Source organism: Mirounga leonina, unplaced genomic scaffold (genome assembly GCF_011800145.1).
Source record: "Mirounga leonina isolate KUSES-001 unplaced genomic scaffold, KU_Mleo_1.0 Mir_115, whole genome shotgun sequence".
Classification (NCBI taxonomy): domain Eukaryota; kingdom Metazoa; phylum Chordata; class Mammalia; order Carnivora; family Phocidae; genus Mirounga; species Mirounga leonina.
The window spans coordinates 28,179,021-28,203,265 of record NW_023270268.1 but is presented as its reverse complement, the minus strand read 5'-3'; the positions used below and the strand labels follow the sequence as shown (position 1 = coordinate 28,203,265).

At 39.3% G+C, this 24,245-nt stretch overlaps 1 protein-coding gene across 1 annotated transcript; it reads left to right on the top strand.

The window, feature by feature from the left end:
• Nucleotides 1-4,011: 4,011 nt before the first annotated feature.
• On the top strand, nt 4,012-5,531 carry LOC117999327 (septin-9-like). The gene is made up of 2 exons (XM_034988327.1): nt 4,012-4,043; nt 4,377-5,531. Exons 1-2 carry the CDS (start codon nt 4,012-4,014, stop codon nt 5,374-5,376), a joined length of 1,032 nt encoding a protein of 343 aa, XP_034844218.1. The 3' UTR covers nt 5,377-5,531.
• The last annotated feature ends 18,714 nt before the right edge of the window (nt 5,532-24,245 follow it).

Sequence of the window (24,245 nt, the reverse complement as noted above, 5' to 3'; positions counted from 1 at the left end):
TTTCCATTTCTGGCAAAGCCAGGAAGTTTTGGAATAAATAGATCATTTTTACAATGCAAAGTCTGGTTTCTTCCTAGAATACATTTTAGGTAATTCAATGTCTGTGGTTGGACACAGAAGCTATTAGGAACTGGGCTGATCAGGCTTGATGGTGTTTTTTCTAAAGTGGTCATCCTGAGACATGTTCTTCTCTCAAATATGTATCTCTGACACTAAAGTTTTAGCTGCATCTTTTTTGAATCCCATAGGAGAATTCCTCAACATAACTCAAATTTTTCACTTTCTTTAAAAAAAAATGAAGTATAGTTGGCACGCAATGTTAAATTAGATTCAGGTGTACAACATACTGATTGAACAAGTCTATACATTGTGCTATGCTCACGGCAAGTGTAGTCACGATCTGTTACCATACATCGCTATTACATTATCACTTTGCTGTGCCTGTTTTCCCCTGTGACTTATTCATTCCACTGCCCTTCACCCATTTTTCCCACCCTACCACTACCTCCCCTCTGGCAATTATCAGTTTGTTCTCTATTTATGGGTCTGTTTCTGCTTTTTGTTTGTTTGTTTTGTTTTTTAGATTCCACATATAAGTGAAATCATATGGTATTTGTCTTTCTCTGTCTTATTTCACTTAGCATAATACCCCTAGGTCCATCCATGTTGTCGCAAATGGTAAGACATCCTCCTTTTATTTATTTATTTATTTATTTATTTATTTATTTATTTTTAAGATTTTATTTATTTATTTGAGAGAGAATGAGAGAGAGCACATGAGAGGGGGGAGGGTCAGAGGGAGAAGCAGACTCCCCGCCGAGCAGGGAGCCCGATACGGGACTCGATCCAGAGATTCTAGGATCATGACCTGAGCCGAAGGCAGTCGCTTAACCAACTGAGCCACCCAGGCGCCCAGACATCCTCCTTTTATATGGCTGAGTGATATTCCATGATGTATGTATATACTACATCTTCTTTATCCATTCATCTATTGATGAATACTTGGACTGCTTTCATATTCTATATCTTGGTGATTATAAATAATCAAATTCTTCCCTTTTAAAGTGAAATGTAACATATGTTATAACTTCCAATTACATGGAACAATCTTTCAAGAATAGTGAAGCCCAAAAATAGGAAGAAAGAAAAAACTCAGGCTGTTTATGGAGACACAGAGCTCATTGGATTTTGGTGTCTAAGAAAGAGACATTCAGAAGTCCTAATGTGATGGGGTATACAGTACCTCTGTGTGTGTTTACATTTACAGGGTGGGGGTGGCTGTTAAGATATCAATGGATGGCCCTGTTCAATAAAAACAATGTTTAGGATAAGGTTTAGGGAAGGATGTTAGCTTAAAGAACAGGTGACATGAATTTCTTCCATTTACTTCATCTTCCTCAATTCTGAGTGAGTTAGTGGTACAAGGGAGCTCATCCCCAGGGGAGCTAGAGAGACTGAAGCACACATTGAACCTAAAAGCTACTTGAGAATTTTCCCTGAGACAGTATTGTTTTCTCCCAGGTTCATCTTGTGGTTTTCCTTTTACCTGAACTTCATGATGTAAGAGACTGGATGAAAAGTAGCCTACTTAAAGTTCTAAAATGGGCATGCAACCTCGTGGTAGAAGTAACTGAACACAGTCAGAAGAACTGGGGTTAGTCCTGCATGATCTAGGCAAATATATCTTTGTCCCCTGAGCCCTAATCTATAAAAGCACAAATAACCCTTCTCTAAATTTCCTTTCAACCCACTCTGACTTTCTGTGACTCTGGCTTGAACCTTTCTAAGTTATGAAATGATCCATAAATGTTCTTTTTTCTAATTTACCAACTGTCCTCATCTTTGTATCTTTTAATCATTTGTGTTACTCTTAACTAAAAGATCCCAGATTCTCTAGAGCTCCCTTAGGCCCTGAAGAGCCAAACAAATACACTTTTTGACTATCTGCTGTAAGGTAAACATTCTTCTAGACACATATATGTGCACATACACACACACACACACACAATTTTATTTCATCATAATCCACAACCCCGTGAAATAGGTATTATTGCCCCTATTTTCAGGGGAAGGAAATGGAGCAACTTACCCAGCATATAGCTTGTATGAGTTAGAATTAGACTCCAGGGCCCATGATCATCTATCTTGCTTCAACTCCCTAAAATACTCACTCATTTCACTTACTTTTTCATGCAAATCCAGGACTTGTATTGAGCACCTACTGTGTGCATGTCTCTATCCTGGGGATTTGGGATGTTCTTAGTGTCTACAGGAATATCAGTTCAGGCATTTTTTTTTTCCTTCAGTAGTGAAAATACTTAAATATAGATTCTACCAGAGCTTTCATGGAGTTCTCTGCTTTCATCATAAATTTCTCTGTGTCCCTTGCATTTTTTTAAATTATTTCTAGTTCGCACAATGTCCATTAAAGACCTAGGGCATAGGGTCTGGGCTCTGGGTCATGCTTTGGTTATCAACTGCCATGCTAAGAACAGATGGCCTGTGCCTTTGGATCTGCTGTTGTAGACTGGGCAATATCGAATGAAATGACTAAGAGTTCACTGTGTGTTATAGCCTTTACGAAGACCAAGGACCTTGGCTGGGCCTCTCTCCGATGACCTGAATCACAGTCATCAGCCTGGGGAAGAATTTTATGACTACTTTTAACATAAGCCTTCACAGAGTAGATGCATCCTAGCCTGCCTTGAACTTTGTGCTAATACTCAAATTACTGTATTCAAGGCAAATCAGGACATGACCAAGAAGCAGCTAACACTGGTAGGAAAAAGAATGAATTCTTACATATTTATTTATTCTCACATTCTTCTTGGGACTAAGCTCTACCTTAGAAATGACTACTCACAAAAATTAGCACTTTATTTGTTGATCAGGCCTCAAAACAGTGAAAATGGTTTTGCCAAATTTTAGCTGCCATTTCTAAGGATCATTTTTAAGAATATGCTGCAAGAACCATTCACATGGTCCCTATTTCTCACTCTGGATAACATTTGGAATACTAGGACACCAAAAGCTCCTAAGGAGTCTCAGGATAGATCTCTCATGGTTCCCTGAAGCTCCTGGGTCCCTCACCAGGTCCTGCTTCAGCAAAGCCAGTTGGCTCATTTATATTCCATTGACGGTAGAAGTTCGTCACGTTCCATGAGAATAGGACTAGAGGCTCCACTTGGATGGTCTCACCAAGATTTCAAGATTCTGTGCTGCTATGAGAAATTTTCAGGAACATCAGGCCTATCTTACTTCCTGTTCCCTAATTTGCTCTCTACTCCAGACCCCTAACCAAAGATGCTCTTCAAATCCAAGGTACCCTAGAAATGAGAGGAAGGATACTCTGTCTCTTTCTCTAGTTTTTCTCTCTTCTCTAATTCTCCATACAAGAAGGAAGTGGACACACCTAATAACTGGGGAAAGTTTTTCTTCTGAAGAGGTTCCTCTGCTTAATCTGCTTTCGCTTATACAATGTGCTGTTTTCTTTCCTGTGAGAGAAGATTACACAAGCTTACCTACTTAAATATGGATAAAACTGAGACCCAGACACATTAAAAGACCTGATCAGACCCCTGACTGGAATTAACCTCAGCAATTCTACCCTCTTTCCCACCATACCCAACTAAAGGATAAGGCTAGGCACCAGGTCACATCACATGTGCAAAAGTTACTGACATCCACTAAAGATTTGAATTCCATCCTTTGTCCACATACTCAAGAGTCATCAAGCTGCCTTTTGATCTAGGTAGTCTTTTTTTTTTTTTAAGAGAGACAGCATGTGTGCATGAGTGGGGGAGGGGCAGAGGGAGAGAGAATCTTAAGCAGACTCCACACTGAGCATGGAGCCTGACCTGCGGCTTAATCTCACAATCCTGAGATCATGACTTGAACCAAAATCAAGAGTCGGACGCTTAACTGACTGAGCCAGATGCCCCGATCCTTGTTCTTTTTTTTTAAATTTTGAGTTCTGCATTTCTTTCTAAGCCACATTTTTGTCAAACTCCTATGTTATTGGATAACAAGAACGATATCAGAGAGTAAGTGTGGTCTGAATAACTGATTCTGTCTCATAGAATCATAGAGTCATGGTGTTAAATGGGGCCTTTCAAACCTCTCATATGATAAATAAAGTAGGAAAGACCAGAGAATTTGAATTACTTACCCAGCTAGTTAGCTGTAGAAGTCAGGTTTTCTGTCTTCTAGACTCAAGTTTAGTCTGAGAGCTTAGCATATTAAAGATTCTTAGGCAGTGTTGGATTCTGTCCTCTGGCCTCTGAATAAGGAAATGGGATCTCATTCATTCATTCAGTAAGAATTTGTTGTATATCCTTTCTGTGCTGATAAAAGAGCTCCAAAGAATTGTGAAGTAGCTCCTATATCCAGACCAGGCTGAAGCAGGCGCCCGCGCCCCGGAACGAGAAGACCCCCGCAGACTTCGGCTATGTGGGGATCGACTCCATCCTGGAGCAGATGCGCAGGAAGGCCATGAAGCAGGGCTTTGAGTTCAACATCATGGTGGTCGGGCAGAGCGGCTTGGGGAAGTACACCTTGATCAACACCCTCTTCAAGTCCAAAATTAGCCGGAAGTCGGTGCTGCCCACCTCGGAGGAACGCATCCCCAAGACCATTGAGATCAAGTCCATCACGCATGATATTGAAGAGAAGGGCGTCTGCATGAAGCTGACAGTCATTGACACACCAGGGTTCGGGGACCACATCAACAATGAGAACTGCTGGCAGCCGATCATGAAGTTCATCAACGACCAGTACGAGAAGTACCTGCAGGAGGAGGTCAACATCAACCGGAAGAAGCGCATCCTGGACACACGCGTCCACTGCTGCCTGTACTTTATCCCCGCCACCGGCCACTCCCTCAGGCCCCTGGACATCGAGTTTATGAAGCGCCTCAGCAAAGTAGTGAACATCGTTCCTGTCATCGCCAAGGCCGACACGCTGACCCTGGAGGAGAGGGTCTACTTCAAACAGCGGATCACCATGGACCTGCTGTCCAACGGCATCGACGTGTACCCCCAGAAGGAGTTTGATGAGGACTCGGAGGACCGGCTGGTGAATGAGAAGTTCCGAGAGATGATCCCGTTCGCCGTGGTGGGCAGTGACCACGAGTACCAAGTGAATGGGAAGAGGATCCTTGGACGGAAAACCAAATGGGGCACCATCGAAGTTGAGAACACCACCCACTGTGAGTTTGCCTACCTTCGGGACCTCCTTATCAGGACGCACATGCAGAACATCAAGGACATCACCAGCAGCATCCACTTCGAAGCCTACCGGGTGAAGCGTCTGCACGAAGGCAGCAATGCCATGTCCAACGGCATCGAGGAGAAGGGGCCCGAAGCCCAGGAGATGTAGACCCACCCTGCCCCCAGGACCCTGCCCCCCAGTCCTTTCCAGCACCACCCCCAGGCCCACCCACATGCCCCATTTTATTTTATATAATTTTCTCACTTGTCATCGTTCTCTGCCCCTTTACACGCCACCAAGTAACAAGATCACGTGTGCCCTCCAAAAAAAAAAAAAAAAGAAAAGAAATATCTGGCTTGCTACATGTGATACCAGACTGGAAACAGAATATAGTTTTGATGTTGGTCTTATTGAAACCCCGCAACATGTGCTTATCCTTAAATATTTTGCAATGTGGCTGATGAAAGCAACTTGGCCTTCATGCCTAACTTTTAGAGAGGGTGTGATTGCAACATGATTTTACAACTCCAGTCATTTTTGCATTCATTAGAAAGTGCCTCAGTGATGCTCCAAAGCTCATTTTCCATCATGTGCTTTCAGGAAGGTATTTAATTGCCATGTGCTCAGTGAAAATGAAAGTCTTGACCCTGTCTGTATTCAGAACATATGTCCCATTTTAATCCCAACAACTCATAGTGGTGGCATCTGTATTGATGTGACAGTCTCTGAGAGGCTGATTTCTGAACTGTGGTGCTGTCAAACTTGTGGCTTGCTGACTGTGCTGTAGTGGAAGGCTCAAGAGGGACGGAGTTAGGGTCAAATACAACTCTGCCAATTACAGGCTGTGGGATCTGGGGCAAATTACTAATGTCTCCAAATGTCCATTCAGTGAAAATAACGTATCATCCTGCAGGGTTGCAATGGAGGTTGAATGATATGTAGAGTAGTACCTAGCATGATGCTGGGCACATAGTAGGTTTTTAATAAATGTTAGTTTCCTTCTTTTTTTCCTGCATAAAGAAACTTGTGATGTGTAAGTGGCCACTTATTACTGCCTCCTTGCTGAGAAATGGGGAAATTATGTTGTAGATCCAATACTGGATGAAAATAACAAGTTGAAGCATATGAAACAGCAATACTCCCAAATGATCTTTTAGCTAGCTGGATTTTTCTGGGACTGCAAAAGTGAGGCAGTGACCTTGATGTGTGTTACATCTATGTGAACAAGGTACCTGCTGACTCTAAAACTGTGTCTGGGCAGGCATTTGGATCTCTGTGCTGTTAGAAAAGCCAGTCAACTCCCCAAGGCAGACAAAGACATTATCCTTGATAGCTGAACAGCAAACTCAAGGTCAAATTCTTTCCACCCTGTTAAATTAGTGAATTCTGAATTATGTGGGAATGTGGGAATAGGATAGATATTTAAGGAGAAGAAGAATAAATTGATTATTTTCTAACCCTTGTTAATTTATCACTTTGGAAAAATGATCCATTTGAGCTATAGCTAGACTTACAGCCATTGGTCTGTGCTGATCTAAGGATCAGGGCAACCAGCATAAGGAACAATAAAAATCCCTCTTTGGGTGGCGCCTGGGTGGCTCAGTCAGTTAAACATCTGCCTTCAGCTCCGTTCATAATTCCAGGGCCCTAGGATCTAGCCCAGCATTGGGCTCCCCGCTCAGCAGGGAGCCTACTTCTCCCTCTGCTGCTCCCCCTGCTTGTGCTCTCTCTCTCTCTCTCTGTCAAATAAGTAAATAAAAGCTTTTTAAAAAAAATCCATCTTTGGGATTTCTTGACAAGTAACCAGATTCCAAATCCTATAAAGGAACTCTGGTAGGATTCCTACAGAGGTATGAGGAAATACTTTTGTTTTAGCCTGACTGGAGGTTAAAAATGTAAGTAGTTTACTTTAGAATCTGAAAAAAAGAAGACTTTATTTTGCATAATTTACTGATGCATCAGCTCCATTAACTTCTACTTTGTTTTGTAAATCCAGTTTCTCTGAATTTACAGGATTTGAGAATTAATTGGCTTCCCCTGCCCTGGTTATTAGGAGTATGTGTAAAATAGCAATTTCCCCAGATCATGGGAATATTTACCAAGTCCTTCTTACTTTCTGAAAATGTAATTTAATATTACACTTCTTTTAGTAATGAGGGAATAGGTAATCCCTTGAAGAGATACTCAGGGTTGATTAGCAAGTTTTCCTATTTTCCAAAGGAGTCTATCAGCCATAAATGGGAGGTATAAGAACCCCTGGAGAAACCTAGGAATCTGAGAAGCATGATTCTGAAAGGTTTCGAACAGCATAAGAATAGCAAGAAAAAGTTGATTTAGTTTGTGGACCTAAGACTGAGTGAGCAAGCTGCAGTAATAAGTGTGGGAATTTGCACTGTAGTGCACAGCTACATTCCCCCTTCCAAATATACCTGTTTTCTCTTGTGAAATGAAACCTCCCCTAGTCTGTGTAGCCTTGGTGGGAGAAATATTCCATGTGCCTTCATCGATAGTGGAAACCAAAGGGATCATGTCCTCTTTGTCCTCTCTAGTATAGCCATGGGGCATCCAACAAATGATTTCTCTCCAGACCTTCCATCTTGAGTGAGTGACAAAGGGTAGAAGGAGTATTTGAGAGTCATTCATCACATGATTACCCTAGCAGAATGGACAGCATCTGTCCAGTCTTCTTGCAATGAGACATCTCCCTTCTAGGTTGCTAGCCCCACCAGGCTATGTAGTCCTGACAGTTTCCAAGCTCAGTCCTCCAGCCTTCCACTGATTCCCTAAAGTCCTGGTATTCTTCTCCAACAAATGTTCTTTTTTATACATTGGCCAAAACTAGTTTCTATTGCTTGCAATCAAGAAACCGTAACTGATCTAGTCCTTTATCCTAAACTCGCCTCAAAGTGTATTACAAGCCATCAACTAAGAGGTGGGATTATGGGTGGAGAATTCTCAAGCTGAAAGGGGCTTTAGAGGTCCTGTAATCTAACCACCTCTTCTTTTGCAGTTCTTAGGGGGAATGTGGGGTGAGACATGGGTTCATTACACTTGAAATGTGGGAACATTGTAGCATAAAGGTTAAGTGAGTTGGCAAGATACATGAGTCACCTATCTCAACAAATGGGAAGAAAGGGAGCACAGCTCCCTTGACACTTTGTTTAATCGTTGACAGACTGAGTTAACATTGAGCAGGCACAGCAGGGTGTGGTAAGAAGTGCCTTTACAGGCCTACCTATTCAATATAGTGTCCTTTCATTCCCAACTGCTTGTTGGAGCTGACTGTTTCTACTTAACTCTCTTCACTTGTTTCTTCAACTGTAAAATGGAGATGAACATTACCTCACAGAATTATCGATAATAATTATAATTATTATTATAAATGAGATGAGTATGGGTTTCAGAGCCCCAGACCTCAGGATCTAAGGAAGTACTAAAACTTATTTTTAAGAAGGGAAATTTTTAGAATGTTAATCATAATGGGGTTCTTCTGGACACCAGAATCTCTATTAGTAAGAGCTGTTTGTAAGGATTACATATGCAAGGGAAGTAACACCAGCATTACTTGTGTGGTGTGTATTTGGATATAGAGATGTGACATCCAGATCCCCCTTCAGAGGATTTGTTGCCTAGTTGCTGTTAATGCTCGCAGTCCCTTCAGGGACTGACTCAGCTGCAGAGAAACCCCCTTACCCAAGGTCACGTCCTTTCTTGAGCACCCTGTCTATTGACTGACCGATGGAGGTGGGATGAATGTCCTGGCCATATCAGCCCATGTCACACAACTCTGTCAGGCCATGTTAGCTCCAGAGTTCCCCGTGGAGGTCAGCCAAGTCTGTTGTTGGACCTTCATCTGTCCTATCTTGCTTTTCCTTTCCCTTCCACAGATGTTGATGCCAGGGGCATTCTCTAATAAATACACTGCACACTAAACTCGGAATCTGCTTCCAGGGAAACCCAATCTACAACACCCTGTGTTGGGCATTTTGCACTGATTCTTTTAGGGACCTTATGAAATATCTATTATTTTTCCCATTGTGACAGATGAAGGAATTAAAGCCAAGTGAAGTAAGCAACTTGTCTAAGTAAACACATTGCAGAACGAGCTAAGATTCAGATCTAGTTCAGTTTGATTACAAAGATTGTGCTTCAAGAAATTATCAATGTGTCTCTTCTTGGCCCTGAAAGAACAGTTTTCTCTCCCAGAGTGAGCAGCTGGGCTCATGCTTTGGGCAGGGTCCGAATCCGTCTGTCCCCATAACTGTTTTGGTTGGTTCAGAAGAGATTCCCTTCCTTTCGCCTTTATTTATTGGCATCCTACTTTACTCCCTGAGTTGATGGCTATTGTTTTAGCCTAAAAATAGCAAGTGTCAGCTTTTACACATTTTCAAAAATTTCAATGTAATCATTTCAAAATAGGCTCTAAATTTTGTTTTCCCTCTATTGGCAACCGCGGTTGCTATGGAGTTCAAGTAATAGATTGTGATGTTTAACACTGAATTAATTACTACTTCTCACTCCCAGGGAACATCTGATTATACATATTCATGCTGAGCAGGATGTGGTTTTCTTAAGGAAAGTGTGTGTGCGTGTGTGTGTGTGTGTGTGTGTGTGTATGTCCTTTTACTCTACAAGATACATGACATGGAGGAAGAGTCTTGGTTTGTGATCTTCTGCAAAACTTCTCTTTCTTCCTTAATTACAGTCTCTCCTACTAGATCTGGCCTATATTAATATCATATTTCTCTCTTACACACTCAAATGGCTTTTTCTACATGGTCATGGTGGCCTTTTTCTTTTATTTTAAACATTGTGATGAGGTAAAACATGAAGATTTCCCCTTATTTCCTCCCTCAGTCTTGTTCTCATGACCACATGTATCATAAGGCAGTGAAGTATTATTGGAAATAGCATGTGTCTTTTGGAACCAGATATATACTTGAGTCTGAATCCTGGTTTTACCTTTCAATTGACTTGGAGCAAGTCATGTCAGGACTGAACCTCAACTCCTTCATCAGTAAAATGGGGATGATTTTTGTCTACCACATGGATTAAATTAGATTTAAAACAAACTTAGCACTGTGCTTCTCAAACTTTAATGTGCAAAATGGAGATCTTGTTAAAAGGCAGATTAGGCACTGGGCCCAAGGTTCTGCATTTCTAACAGGCTCCTAAGTAATGCAGATACTGCTGGTCCATGAACCACATCTTGAGCAGTAAGAACTTAGATAATGCTGTATACGTAGTATGAGGTCAGTGCATTTGTAGCTATTAGTATGAACCCTTCATTAGTTATCCTATACTTTTTTGGACAGAAAAGCACAAAATTCATACCCATTAGCCAGATGGAGAATCTGAGCCAAGGGCAAGCAGATCATGCAGAATCAACAAGATGACCACTGGCTGTCTCTGCTGCTTATTGTTGCCTTACCCCTGAGAAGCATCTATTTTTCTCTTATGGGAGCTGTTGCAAGTCTTGCCATTAATGGGAGTTACCCAGGCATGTGTTGAAGAAAGAACATAAATCTTGTGGCATTTTTATGTATTCAACTAATAAAGCAATTCTGTGTTTTACTGAAAAGAAACCAATTTTTTGACACTGACAGTAAGGCATTGAAGAATTTACTCTTTTTGATAGACTTATCAGATGACTATTTATTTTAAATTGGATTTGAGGTGTTCATTTGAAAATGGAATTTTGGCTCAAAAGCTTAGGGGACCCAAATGGTTGAAACTGTGAAAACAACACAGTGCCTTTTGAGATTAGAATGCAGCCCCTTGCTGAAAAGATCCTGGGATTCTTACAAAACAGGAGTTGGCAACCTTTCAGATGTGGGTAGGCGGTGTTTCTTTTATTTATACTCTTCATTTAGGGGAGGTGGTAAAATGCTACTTCCTTGAGAAGGTTGGGAAAGGACTTTTCTGCATTCCTTTATCAGTGGCTCAAGGGAGTACTTCTTTCTTTAACTTATGCTGTGAGCATCAGCAACACAATTTCATGTCTCCTGGGCTTCCTGGCTTCTTTCCTAGAATTTCTGTGTTCTTCTGGTCTGCTTTCTTCTTCTCTCTCTCTTTTTTTAAAAAGATTTTATTAATTTATTTGAGAGAGAGCACAAGTGGGGGAAGGGGCAGAAGGAGAGGGAGAAACAGATTTTCCGTTGAACAAGGAGCCCTGATGAACATGGCGCTCCATCCCAGGTCCCTGGGATCACGACCTGAGCTGAAGGCAAACTCTTAACCCATTGAACCACTCAGGCACCCTAGCCTGCCTTCTTTAATCATTCATCCCTTCAGCAAGCCTTTGCTGCTCCATCTTTTTGGATCTTGGACCACGACTATTACATACCTGCCACTTTTTCCTTGGCTAATGACCTTGCTGGCCCCAGGCTCTCCTTCCATGCTCCCTTATGAATGGTAGAATAACAATAGTCAGAGTTCTCCAGTGGCTATATAGGTTGGTTCCTCCAAAACCTCTCTGACCTTCTGTCCTACTACTTGCCTCTCATTTACCACACTCCAGCCACACTGGTCTCCTTGTGCTCCTTGAATATACCAGGTACCTTCCTACATTAGGACCTATGGCTGTCCCCTTTGCGGGGAACTCCTTGCTGCCTGAGAGCAGCTTGGGTAACTCCCTTCCCTCCAAGTCTTACCTTTTCTAGGGAGGCTTGCCAGACTACTTCTTTAATATTGCAAATTGGGAATCACGGCCACTCCCACTCCCACATTCCTGATCCCTCCCCCAACTTTGCTTTTTCTTTTTTCCATTGGGCTAATAACCTTCTGTTCCAGTGTAGTGAACTACAGTTGCAGAGAAATCACTCCTTACTTCCTCCTCACTCCCTCTCAACATTACCGATCTGGACTGAAAATTCCCTTTCCTCTACATTAGGCAAATCTAAGTCTTCAGAAACAGCAGAAATAGTTTGTTTCCTAAAGGAAAGTCAAGGCTGTTATTTATCTTGATTTTGCTGGTGGCTACACAGGTATACACACTTGTCAAACTCATCAAACTATACACTTTAAATGGGTACAGTTTACTATATACACATTATACCTCAATAAAGTTGATTTTAAAAAAGAGGATATAATTGTCCATCTGGGGACTTAGGGTAGGTATGGGGTAGACTGATATCATAGGGTAGAGGTAGTAATTGGCATTTAGGAAGGTAAATTTCTTCCTTCTAAATAGTGTGGATGAAGAAATCATTACAAATTGATATCACGCAAATCACTCTTTCTGGCTTTGAATGACTGGAGAAAATTTCTTAGTGTAACACATCTGCATTGTCCTTGCTGTTTCTTCTCTTATTTGCAGAGTTACTCTTAAGAAACCCAAAGATTAGGGGCACCTAGGTGGCTCAGTCAGTCAAGCATCTGCCTTAGGCTCAGGTCATGGTCCCAGGGTCCTGGGATCAAACCCTGCATTGGGCTCCCTGCTCAGTGGGGAGCCTGCTTCTCCCTCTCCCTCTGCCGCTCCCCCTGCTTGTGCCCTCTCTCTCTGTCAGAAAAATAAAATCTTAAAAAAAAGAAACCCAAAGATTAGAAATTTTGGGGTCAGTTTAGTTTTGTGTTTTTCTGAAGTGAGTTGATCCCTATTTCACTCCTATGAGGAGGTGTGGATTAGAATCTCTTAACTCTGAAGACATGAAGTTTTCATCTGGAAAACAAAAACAGAAACAAACAAATAACCCTCCTCATCCTTTCTGTTTGAAAACAAGCTAGAAAAATGTAAATAACTGAATTCTTCTCATAGTAATACCAGAAATGACTAGTAAGAAACCAGTTAGGAAGCTCCCCAAATGTGCATACTCAGGTATCTAAAGGTGTCCACTCCCACCTTCCCCAGTTTCAGTTTTAAACTTTTTGAAATAAGAGAGGCAAACCTCTGATGTGAGGATGCAAAGAAGTGAAGGGAAGACACAAATCTAAATTTCGCCACCTCTGAAATACCCACCATGACAGCATGGAAAGTTTGAGAAGACCTATTAGTACCTCAGTATCAGTTAGTCCTGGACATATTAAAACCTATGGTTCTAGACTTGGAAAAATATTAAAATCTTTATAGAAGTACCTTCAGTAACTATATTATAGTGGATGTTAGGAATTTTCCCCAAATGTAATCCATGTATTTATTCATAGCTAGGTTCTGGAATGTTCCCATACTGGGCTCATTGTGAAGTATTCCATGGTTTAGTTAAACTTCAATTCTTAGAAGTGTTATCAAGAGGATGTATCTGCTTCTATCCTGTTCCCTCAAGTTGGAATCTGGCTAGCAATCAGAAATCTTTAGCATGAATATAGGAGGTCAGGTTTGCCCCACATGCTCTTCATCTCCATCCCTGGACATCTCTATTTCTCATCCAATTCTTATCCATTGGACTTTCCTTTTCCTATCTTCTCAAATAAAAAGTATTCCATAATGCTTCTATCTCTTTCACTTTATACTGTCAGCAGTTTGTCTAATTTCATGATATCAGAGCCTATTTCCTCATATCTATCTCTACAATATCTAGTGCTACTTTCTGTTTTTCATGCTGAATAATTCTCCCTTCTGATCCTGTACATCTTATGAATATTTTTAGATTGCTACCGTGTCCACCTCTACCACCCACTGTTGCTCCCTACTGGGTTTGCTCAGCCAAACTATACATATTTCATTCTTCTAATCTTCCTTTTTCCACCAGACTCACCGGTCTCTTAAAATTGTGTTGCTTTTCTTTAGACCTCCTCCTGATTGTTGGTGCCCTGTGTCCCTGCAGGCTGTCACTCTGAGATGGTATTTGAAGGCCGTTAGCGTCACATCTCAGTGCCTCATGCCTCTGTTAAAAATAAACAATGCGGAAAGAAGGATTCTTGTGGCTGTCATTGGCGATGCTTGTCAAATATTTCCAGTTCTCTGCCATCTGAACACACAATGGGATTGCACTTCCTGGGCCCTTACCATTGGTAGAGACTTGTGGCTAATTCTGGCAAGTGAAATATGAGTAATGAGTCACTTCCAGACCAGTGAAAGACCTTCCAGAGTATTGTTTTCTCTCTAGAACAGTGACTGCCAGTGTTCAAGATATTGGTTGCTCTGTTAGCCTGATTCCTTGAGTTACTGCAATGAGCTGAAACCCCTCTGCCAAGCTATGATGTCCATGTAAAAAGAACAAAGAATATAGTTTTGTTGTTTTAAGCCTCTGAGATTGGAGAGCTGTTTGTTACTGTGGAATAATCTAGCCTATCCTGGCTGATACAATTCTAACAGATACCCTTAGAGGCTCCCATATATTTAGGTGTCTATGTTATACCCAGCAGCCTATTTTAGTAGTTTGAGTATGTGAACACAGCAAATGTCAGTTGGATACAATACCACATCAACGATGCCTACATCCAGACCTATGCCATTTATCAGCCATAGAGAAATCAGGTCCAGAAGAGATGACACAATTGGAACCTTTTGCCAAAGACCCAAGATACAGAAAAATTAAGTATCCTCCCATCTCCGGCAGAAAAATTTCAAAGCTATGTCGGGTGTAATTAAGCACATCTCATCTTGGATATAGATACTGTGAGAGTGACAGGAATAAATATGTGTTCTGGGACTTTCCCTCCTAGAACCCACTGTTTCATAGCATACAAATCACTCCCTCTTCAGTTGGTTGCTGTTTGATATTTCTATTTAAGAATGAAATCACTGAACTTTTTACTCCCTGAGAAATAGGTTAACTTGTTTCTTTCATACTTAGATAAAATGGAATATTTTAGATAACCTACTAACCTGCTTTTACAAGATTCTGATGAGTCTGATATTACTTTGGTTCACCACACTTTAAATTTATATATACGTATGTGTATGTATACAGACATACATTATACACACACATGTATTAAAACAACATGAATGGATTTCCAATATTCCCATGCTTCTGCTATTCTGTTTGTTTTTTTTAAAAAGATTTTATTTATTTATTTATTTATTTGAGATAGAGAGAGAGTGAGAACATGAGCCAGGAGACAGAGGGAGAGGGAGAAGCAGGCTCCCCACTGAGCAGGGAGCCAGACATGGGGCTCAATCCCAGGACCCTGAACTGACTGAGCCACTCAGGCGCCCCCTTCTGCTATTCTGTTAAAACAACTCTTGTTTCTGTTTTCTTTTAATCTTCATCAATATGGAAACATATTTCACAGACTGGAAATTATATTACACATGGAATTTTTGTTCTTTGTATTTTACCTGCCATTATTTCCTGAATTCTTTTCTCTATTTCTACATAGTCTTCACAGATTTTCTCTCATTTTCATTGGAATAACTTTCATTAGATTGAAATTCCACTGGGTTAAAGGATGGAAAACTGCCATTTATAGGTCAAAAATAGTCAAATAGACTATTGAATCAAGATAACATTTTTTTTTTTTACCTATTCTTTAGTAGTTGAACATGCTGATTGTTTCCAGGTTTGAACCTCAAAATAAACCTTCTTTATGTATCTTTATGCATTTAATTAGAAATCTCTTTTCTTAGCATATATTCCCAGCTGTGGGATTACTGCCTAAAATGTTGATTCTTCCCTTTATTCCTCTCTGGTGAACTCTTGTGTATACTTTAAGATCCAACTGAAATGGTCCCCTATTTGGGAAGACATCCAGTATATTCCTAGGGTTCCCCTGCCACACTGTTCATATTTTGAAGCACTAACTGTTCTATACATCTTGAAATTTTTGGTCCGCTAGTCTGCTTTCACTGGCCCCTGAGCTGCTGTAGGGCAGGGGCTGTATTTTATCCTCCTCTACATCACCAGTGTTGTCAATAGCACTTGGGACACAGTGAGTGCTCAACATAATGTTTGTGGAATGGAATGAATAAAATGTTGAACACACTCTCAGGAACATAACATTTCCATGTGTTTGATATTTATTGCCAGGGCTGTTGATCACAAGACAAGGCTCAGAGAAGCTCAGATTCTTTCTTTTGTTTTTGTTTAAGTAAGTGGGAATTGTGTTTGGGCTAATTGACAGAACCGCAGGCTCTGGTATCTTTGTTTTCGTCCCTGAGCCTCATTGCTACCTTGACTGGACCTTCACCTTGCTTTGCATCATACTGTGCTAAATAGTTGTCTTTGCTTTTTTCCCCTTCCCAAGCATTCCTTTTGCACCTTTCCTCCCCTTACCAAGCTAAATCTCTTTGTTTTATTTTCATCTTAATGTCTCTAGCTTTATTGATTCTTTGAATAAAATTGTGCTTTCCAGACTTGGCGGGGTTCTTTTTTTCTCCCAATTTGGACAGCATAATTTCAGTCTTCTTTCTTTCCTCTTGGGTAACCACAAACACTGGAACCAAATTATGGCTCTGGATGATTTAGACCATCAGGACATAGAAACAAAATTGTGTAACTTGTTTTTTGTAGACCTAAAGACCCAGACAGGGAACACACTGGAATTCCTAGCAAGGACTGCTGACTTCTGAGCCCCACCCCCACCCCCCACCCCTTATGGGCAGCTGATTTTCCCATACTTGAATACCAAGCAATACCCTTCAACACTGCCTTTCTGGAAAGCCACGTTCCTAATTTTGCTGATTGTTAGCTATGTGACCTTGGGCAACATGCTTTATTTACCTCTTTGAGACTCAGTTTCCTGATAAGGATAATTATAGCTACCAAATACAGATGAGGGGGTTAAATGAGATGGTGCATTTTATATTTAAACCCCTGAACACGGTGCCTGACATGACATCGGCTCTTTATAAGTATTGACATCCTCTTTATTTTGGATTGTGCTCATCTTGGTTCACTATACTGATTGTTAACTTGAGAAGATCTATGTAATATCTTCCCTCTGAGGCACTCAGGAGACTGAGAACTTTTACATAGGGCTAATTTGAATAACATTTTCAGAGAAAGAATTAGAGGCAAGGCTGGGACAGAAGGAAAACATGGAAGGGTTGGAAAGATAGCTTTGAATACATAATAGAAACCAGTTTGTACCAGATGACTGTGTTGCTTGGCTGGGAAGCCATTCACTGAATTGTCTTTCTGTCATTTCTCTGTCCATGGCCTAGTGTTCCAAACCAACATATTTAGGTTATTTCTAGGTATTAACATCTTTATACATTGATGTCTCTTACACCTCTACTTCTTTTCTTCATCCTCCTCTTCTTCCTCTTCTATTTCTTCTTCTTCTGTTCTCCTTTTCTTCTCCTCTTTGTCCTTCTCCTTCCCCTCCCACTCTTCCTCCTCCTCATTTGACTTTAAAAAAAATTTTTTTTCTTGTGTGTCTCACAAGATTTTTGACCAATGAAGGAATATAACCTATTATCCTGATTACTTAGACTAACCTAAGATAGTAATTTTGACCCTTAAGAAACACTGTCTGCCTTTTAATAGTCTACTTGAGGATATTTATTCCCTTTTGTGTTAAATTCACAAAGTTCTACAATAATTTATCAGACAATTATGACCTGTTTACACTCTTATAAGTGAATATGATATCTTGTGATCTGTTTGTCCACATTATATTTCCTGTTAGCACGTGTTCCATTGGTTTCTCATTAACCCTGGTGTATTTTATTGCCAAACTTATCTGATTTTTATTACCACACAGTTGGGTTTGACCCCTCATATTCTGCTCTTTCACTGTCTCTTAGGTATTCAGTGAAGCTTTGTGAATGAGGGGAGAGCACATATTCAATTTCTATTGCTGTTGTAACAAATTACCACAAACATAATGACTTGAAACAATACATTTATTATCTTACATTCTGTATAAGTCCAACATGAGCCTCAATAACTAAAATCAAGATGTTGGCAAAACTGGAGAGAATGGCAAAAAAGAGAGAATCCATTTCTTTTCTTTTTTAGTTCTAGAGGCCACTTATATTTCTTGGCTTGAGGCCCCCTTCTTCCATCTTCAACCATAATGATAGGTTGAGTCCTTTTCATATCACATTATTCTGACCTACTCTTTGGCTTCCCTTTAGGGGACCTTTAAGGACCCTTGTGATTACATTGGATAGGATAGAATGTAGGATAATCTATTTTAAGGTCAGCTGGTTAGCAACCTAAATTCCATCTGCAGCCTTAGTTCCCTTTTATCATCTCAGATTCATAATACACAAACACACACACATATACAGAATGCATGCACACACACATGCATGTATGCACCCCATATCATTGGGAAAACCACAGGCTACTATTATCAAAGATGTAAGTCCTGTTCATTCAGAAGTTATAGAGATATATACTTTTGGGGGAAGTACCTTCCTTCTGAAAAAAATTACTTTTATTACAATGCCTACTTCCCCTTTTACAAAATCCCTTACAACAGATTCTTCTGAAAACACTGGGCAAAAAAGTTTATTCTTTGCAATATCAGAATAGAAACTGGCAAACTGTCATGTTTCCTTTTTGTTCTGGATATTAGGAACCTCATTACTAAATTTATTAAATAGATTTCCTCACAGAAGTTATCTTTACTATTTTAAGTTTTCTAATTTCACAAATAATATATGGAATAATTCTATTTAAAACATTTTAAATATTATACAAATGAGCTTATTTTTTAAAATTTCAAATTATTTATAGTAAATTAAGCTTACCACATTTTATTGACCATTCTTTAATTAAGATTTTTTTTTCTTTGTGTTTCAGTTTAAGTAGTTTGTGTTGACCTATCTTCAAGTTCACTGTGTCAAGTCTACTAATGACCTTATCAAAGTCATTCCTCATCTCTGTGACTATGGTTTTTATTTATAGTATTTCCGTTTGACTCCTTCTTATAGTTTCCATCTCTCTACTGAAATTCCCCACTTTATCATGCATATTGTCCATCTTTTCCACTTTAGCCTTTATATGTCAGTTAATCATTGTTATCTTAGGTCTTCTGTCTGATAGTTCTAACATTGGTCATCTCTCAGTCTGGTTCTGTTGATTAGTTTTTCTCTTGATAGTAGATTTTTCTTTCTTTTTCTTTCTTTCTTCCTTCCTTTTCTTTTCTTTTTTTTTTTTTTTGTTTTTACTTTTTGTGTGTTTCAGAATTTCTGATTGAATGGTGGATATCATGTGTAGGACAATAAACTCTGAGGTAAGGAGTATCTATGCCAGAAAATGAACACTCCTCATATATTGCTATGCTGTTAGTATGGAGAGTTGAATCAAGCTAGCCAGGAGTTGAGCTCATTTTCAGTGTTGTTATTGCTATGGTTACTTTCAGGTCATCACTGGCTTAAAATTTCTCTAGCATTACCTCATGCTTAGTTTGGAGGTTGGTTTGCCAGAGGGTTTTTCTCAATGTCTTTTCCACTCCCACTTTTAGGCTTTTGCTTTCTGTCTGTACCTCATAGAGGATCTCTTCATGCTCTTGCCTCTCCCAGTAGAAGATTGCTTTTGTATATTACTCAGTGTTTGCTAGTCTGTTTGTGGGAGAGGGTGTTCTCAGTTGTCCTCCTCCAATCTCAGTCTTAGGAAGACCCTAGACTCCTGATTCTTAGGTTTGGAGTTTTCTCAGTAATCATGCCTCTTCCTCAGTGGTAAGAGACTGCTAATGGTCCTGTCCCAGGATACTTTCCAGTTGCTTTTCCAAAGATAGAGGATTTTTTTTCTTTTTTCTTTTTCTAAGTGTTTTTACCTGTGCCCTGGAGGTGACAGGGTTTGCTACCCTTCCCCAAGCATTTAACACTTTTACTCCTTAAAGTGAGAAGTGTCTGGTGGGGACCCTTGCTTTTCTCACAGGGGTGAGTCTTTCCCTCTAGGCTTGTACCGCTGAAGGAAGCTTCCTCCAGTATCCCACCTGCCTCTAGTTGTTCTCATGAGCAACCAATGAGGTCATGGAGAAAAACCTGTAAATGGATATGAACTCTCCCTGTGTCTGTGGCTTGTGGAGTTCTATATACTCACTTTAGACTAAGCCCCCACTTAGCTTTAGCAATTCATTAAAAATTTTAGCTAAATTCTTTTTTTATTGAAGTATAAATGACATATAATATTATATTAAATAGGTTTCACACCCAGCACAGAGCCTGCCATGGGACTTGATCTTATAACCCTGAGATCATGACCTGAACCGAAATCAAGAGTAGATGCTTAACTGACTGAGCTACTCAGGCACCCTGCAATACAATATTATTAACTATAGTCACCATGCTGTACATTATATGATTTATTTATTTTATAACTGGAAGTTTCCACCTTTTTACCCCTTTCACCCATTTTGCCCACCACCCACCCCCTACCTCTGGCAACCACCTGTTTTCTGTATCTTAAAGCTTGTGGGTTTTTTTTTTTATTTGTTTTGTTCTGTTTTTTTATTTTTATTTGTTTTGTTCTGTTTTGTTTTTAGATTCCACATGTAAGTGAGATCATACAGTATTTATCTCTCTGTGTGACTTACATCATATAATGTAATGCCCTCAAGGACTATTCATGTTGTGACAAATGGCAAGATTTCATTCTTTTTTATGGCCAAAGAGTATTCCATTATATATATATACCACATCTTCTTTATTCATTCATTCATTGATGGACACAGGTATATCTTGACTATTGTAAATAATGCCACATTGAACATGGGGGTGCATATATGTTTTTGAATTGGTGCTTTTATTTTCTTTGGATAAATATCCAGAAGTTGAATTGCTAGATCATATTGTAGTTCTGTTACCTAATTTTTTGAGGAAACGTCATACTGTTTTCCATAATGATTGTACCAATTTGCATTCCCACCAACAGTGCACAAGGGTTCCCTTTTATCCGCATCTTTACCAATACTTGTTATTTCTTGTTTTTTGATAATAACCATTCTAAGAGGTATGAAGTGAAATCTTATTGTGGTTTTGATTTGCATTTTCCTGATGATTAATGATGTTGAACCTTTTCATGTACCTATTGACCATCTGTATGTCTTCTTTGGAAAAAATGTCTGTTCAGATCCTCTGAGCATTTTTTAAAATCAGACTTTTTTTTTTTTTTGGCTACAGAGTTGTATGAGTTCTTTATATATTTTGGATATTAACCTCTTATCAGATATATGATTTGCAGATTTTTCTGCCATTTAGTTGCTTACCTTTTCATTTTGTTGATGATTTCCTTTGCTGTTCAGAAGCTTTTTAGTTTGATGAGTCTCACTTGTTTATTTTTGCTTTTGTTGCCTTTGCTTTTGGAATCAGATCCAAAAAATCATTGCCAAGACCAATGTCAAGCAGCATACTGCCTATGTTTTTTCCAGGAATTTTATGGTTTCAGGTCTTACATTTAAGTCTTTAATTCATGCTGAGTTAATTTTTATGTATAGTGTAAGATAATAGTCTAATTTGCACCTTTTGCCTATGGCTGCCCAGTTTTCCCAGCACCATTTATTGAAGAGACTATCCTTTCCCCATTGTATATTCTTGGCTCCCTTGTTATAAATTAATTGGTTATATATGTGCAGGTTTATTTCTGGACTGTCAATTCTGTTCCACTGATCTATGTGTGTTTTTCTGCCAAACCATACTAGCTGAGATCTCCTTGCCCACTTTTATGGTAGTCTTGTCTTCTCTCATACTCTGTCACAGGTGTGCTAGTGTCAGCAGCCCATCTCTCCTCACAGGTACTTGTCTTTCCTTAGATTTGGGACTGGTTTGTTACCTCATGACCTCAGTTCTCTATTGGGTGTAAGAAAAGTTATGAATGTTTAGATTACCTGGCTTTTTCTGACTGTTATCGTGGAAGTAGTGTTCTTTTCAGTTTTTATCATCCTAGGCAGAAATCTTTATTTCAAGTAGATTTAAGGAAGGTACATTTGTCTTTCCATCCTCCTCTATGTTTCATTCATTCATTCATTCATTCAATTAATACTTATTAAATGTCTTCTATCATGTACCAGGAACTGTTTTAATTTCTGCATATGTAAAAATAAAGAAGACGGGCAGTGTTTTCTACTCATTCTTTTGCTGTTAAAATGCATCATAAATTTTAAGAAATATTTGTAGAATGAGTAAATGTATAAATGAGAATGTATGGAAACAAGTTATTTCATATTTTGCAGATTAAGATATTAATTGGTATACCCACTTCAGAGGATAATTAGGCAAGACTGAAAATGTATGTCTTTAAAAATGCATCTTCTGTGACCCAGGGATTTCTCTTTTTTTTTTTTACCCTGGAGTGATACATGAAAATTCACAAGGAGACTGTTACAAAGACATTCATTGCCACATTGTTTCAGAAGAAAATTGGGGAAGAAAATAAATATCTATAAATGGGAAAATATATTCTACTTTGTCCATACTGTGAAATGATATGCAACAGATATAATAGGATAGATCTATATGCAGTGACCTAAGTATTCTAAGACAAAATGGTTTTTTTTTAAGGTGTGAAAGGGTATATGTAATCTGATGCCTTTTAAGAAATAACTTGTAAAAACACCAAACTGTAATTTTTATTTCTATAGGTGCTTATGTGTACATGTCTATTCATAGAAAAAGGTCTGGAAAGGATACAGAGCCGAGAAATATGATTTGATAATAATATTAAAGGTAGTTTCATTGGAATTTCAAAAGATCCAAGGCTTTGAGGAATGGTAGGGATTGCTAATATAGTCCAAAATCAGAGCACTTCACTTCAGAACACAACAGGACACTTCAGAATACAACAGTGAGATAGAATCAACAAGATGAGATTGATTAGCAGTGAAGATGAAGGCTCACCCTTATGTTCCAAGAGTCAAGTATGCAAGGATATAGGAATTAGGAGACCTGACTCAACTGAAATTTAACCTAGGGTTTTGTCAGCTGTGAGATCAGTAAAAGCCAAGAACATGATATGAATGGAAAAGAAATTATGCATAAATATATCTGTAGAGAGAGAGAGAATGTGTTTTCTCTTAATCACTCCATGTCAAATGTCCACAAAATTTTGTTAGTAGGATAGATATCAAAAAATAAGTGATAAATAGAAGAACATATTAAAGAGAGGAATCTAGATGGTTTGTGATCTGAAAACAATGTTAAATGATGAATAGTTGAAATAACTACTTAGAGACATAACAGACAGATTTGAATAATGCTGAGGGAGGAGACGTATTTCCTCATAAACGCACTATTCAGATATTCACTAAGAAACTGGATATCCACATGAGTTCCTGAGTTGAGCAAGTAGATAATTACATTAGCTAACTTGAAGGTCTCTTGCAGCTCTGACGTTATATGAGACTATTAAAAGTCAAAAGCAAAAGTAAACTTGAGTTTGTATTTCTAATCTTAATACTCACGTGAGCAAATGTGCCACTTAGCCCCAATACATGAGGACAACTTAAGTTCTAGCAGGAAATGTTCTCTAAAGTCAGTTCTCTAAAGAGAACTGACTGACTGAGAAAAATATAAAATGGGCTCTGAGGTGGTTGAATGGTTTCATGGAGCTTTATATTATCTGTTACTGTGTAACATCTTACCCTGAAACTTACTGGCTTAAAACAATAAAATGTTTTTTGTTTCACACTATTTCTGTGTGTCAGGAATTTGCTGGGTGGTTCTGGCTCAAGGTCTCTCATGAGATTACAGTCAAAATATTGGCCAAGGTTGCAGTCATCTGAAAGCCTGACTGAAGCTGGAGGATTTGCTTCTTAGATGGCCCATTTGTGTGGATAGTGAGTTGCTGTTGGCTGTTGATGGGAGGCCTCAGTTCCTCATCATGTGGACCTTCCTGTAGGAATATGTGAGTGCCTTCATCACATGGCATCTAGTTTCCTATAGAGTAAGTAATCTGAGAGAGAGCAAGGTGGAATCTGCACTATTTTAGATGACCTAGGCTCTGAAGGCACACCTCATCATTTCCACAACACCTTGTCCATTGCACAGGTTGACCCTATTCAGTGTGGGAGGGAACTACACAGGAAAGTGGTTACAAGGAACTGGGAATCATTGGAAACTATTTTGGAGACCGACCATCACAGGGTTATTTTTCAACCCATTGTATTTTAGCCACATTACTAAAGAAAGTGATGGGCAGACTACTAGATGATAAGAATGATTTCTATCACTTTTTTATGATATGTTTAGTAAATTAAGAATT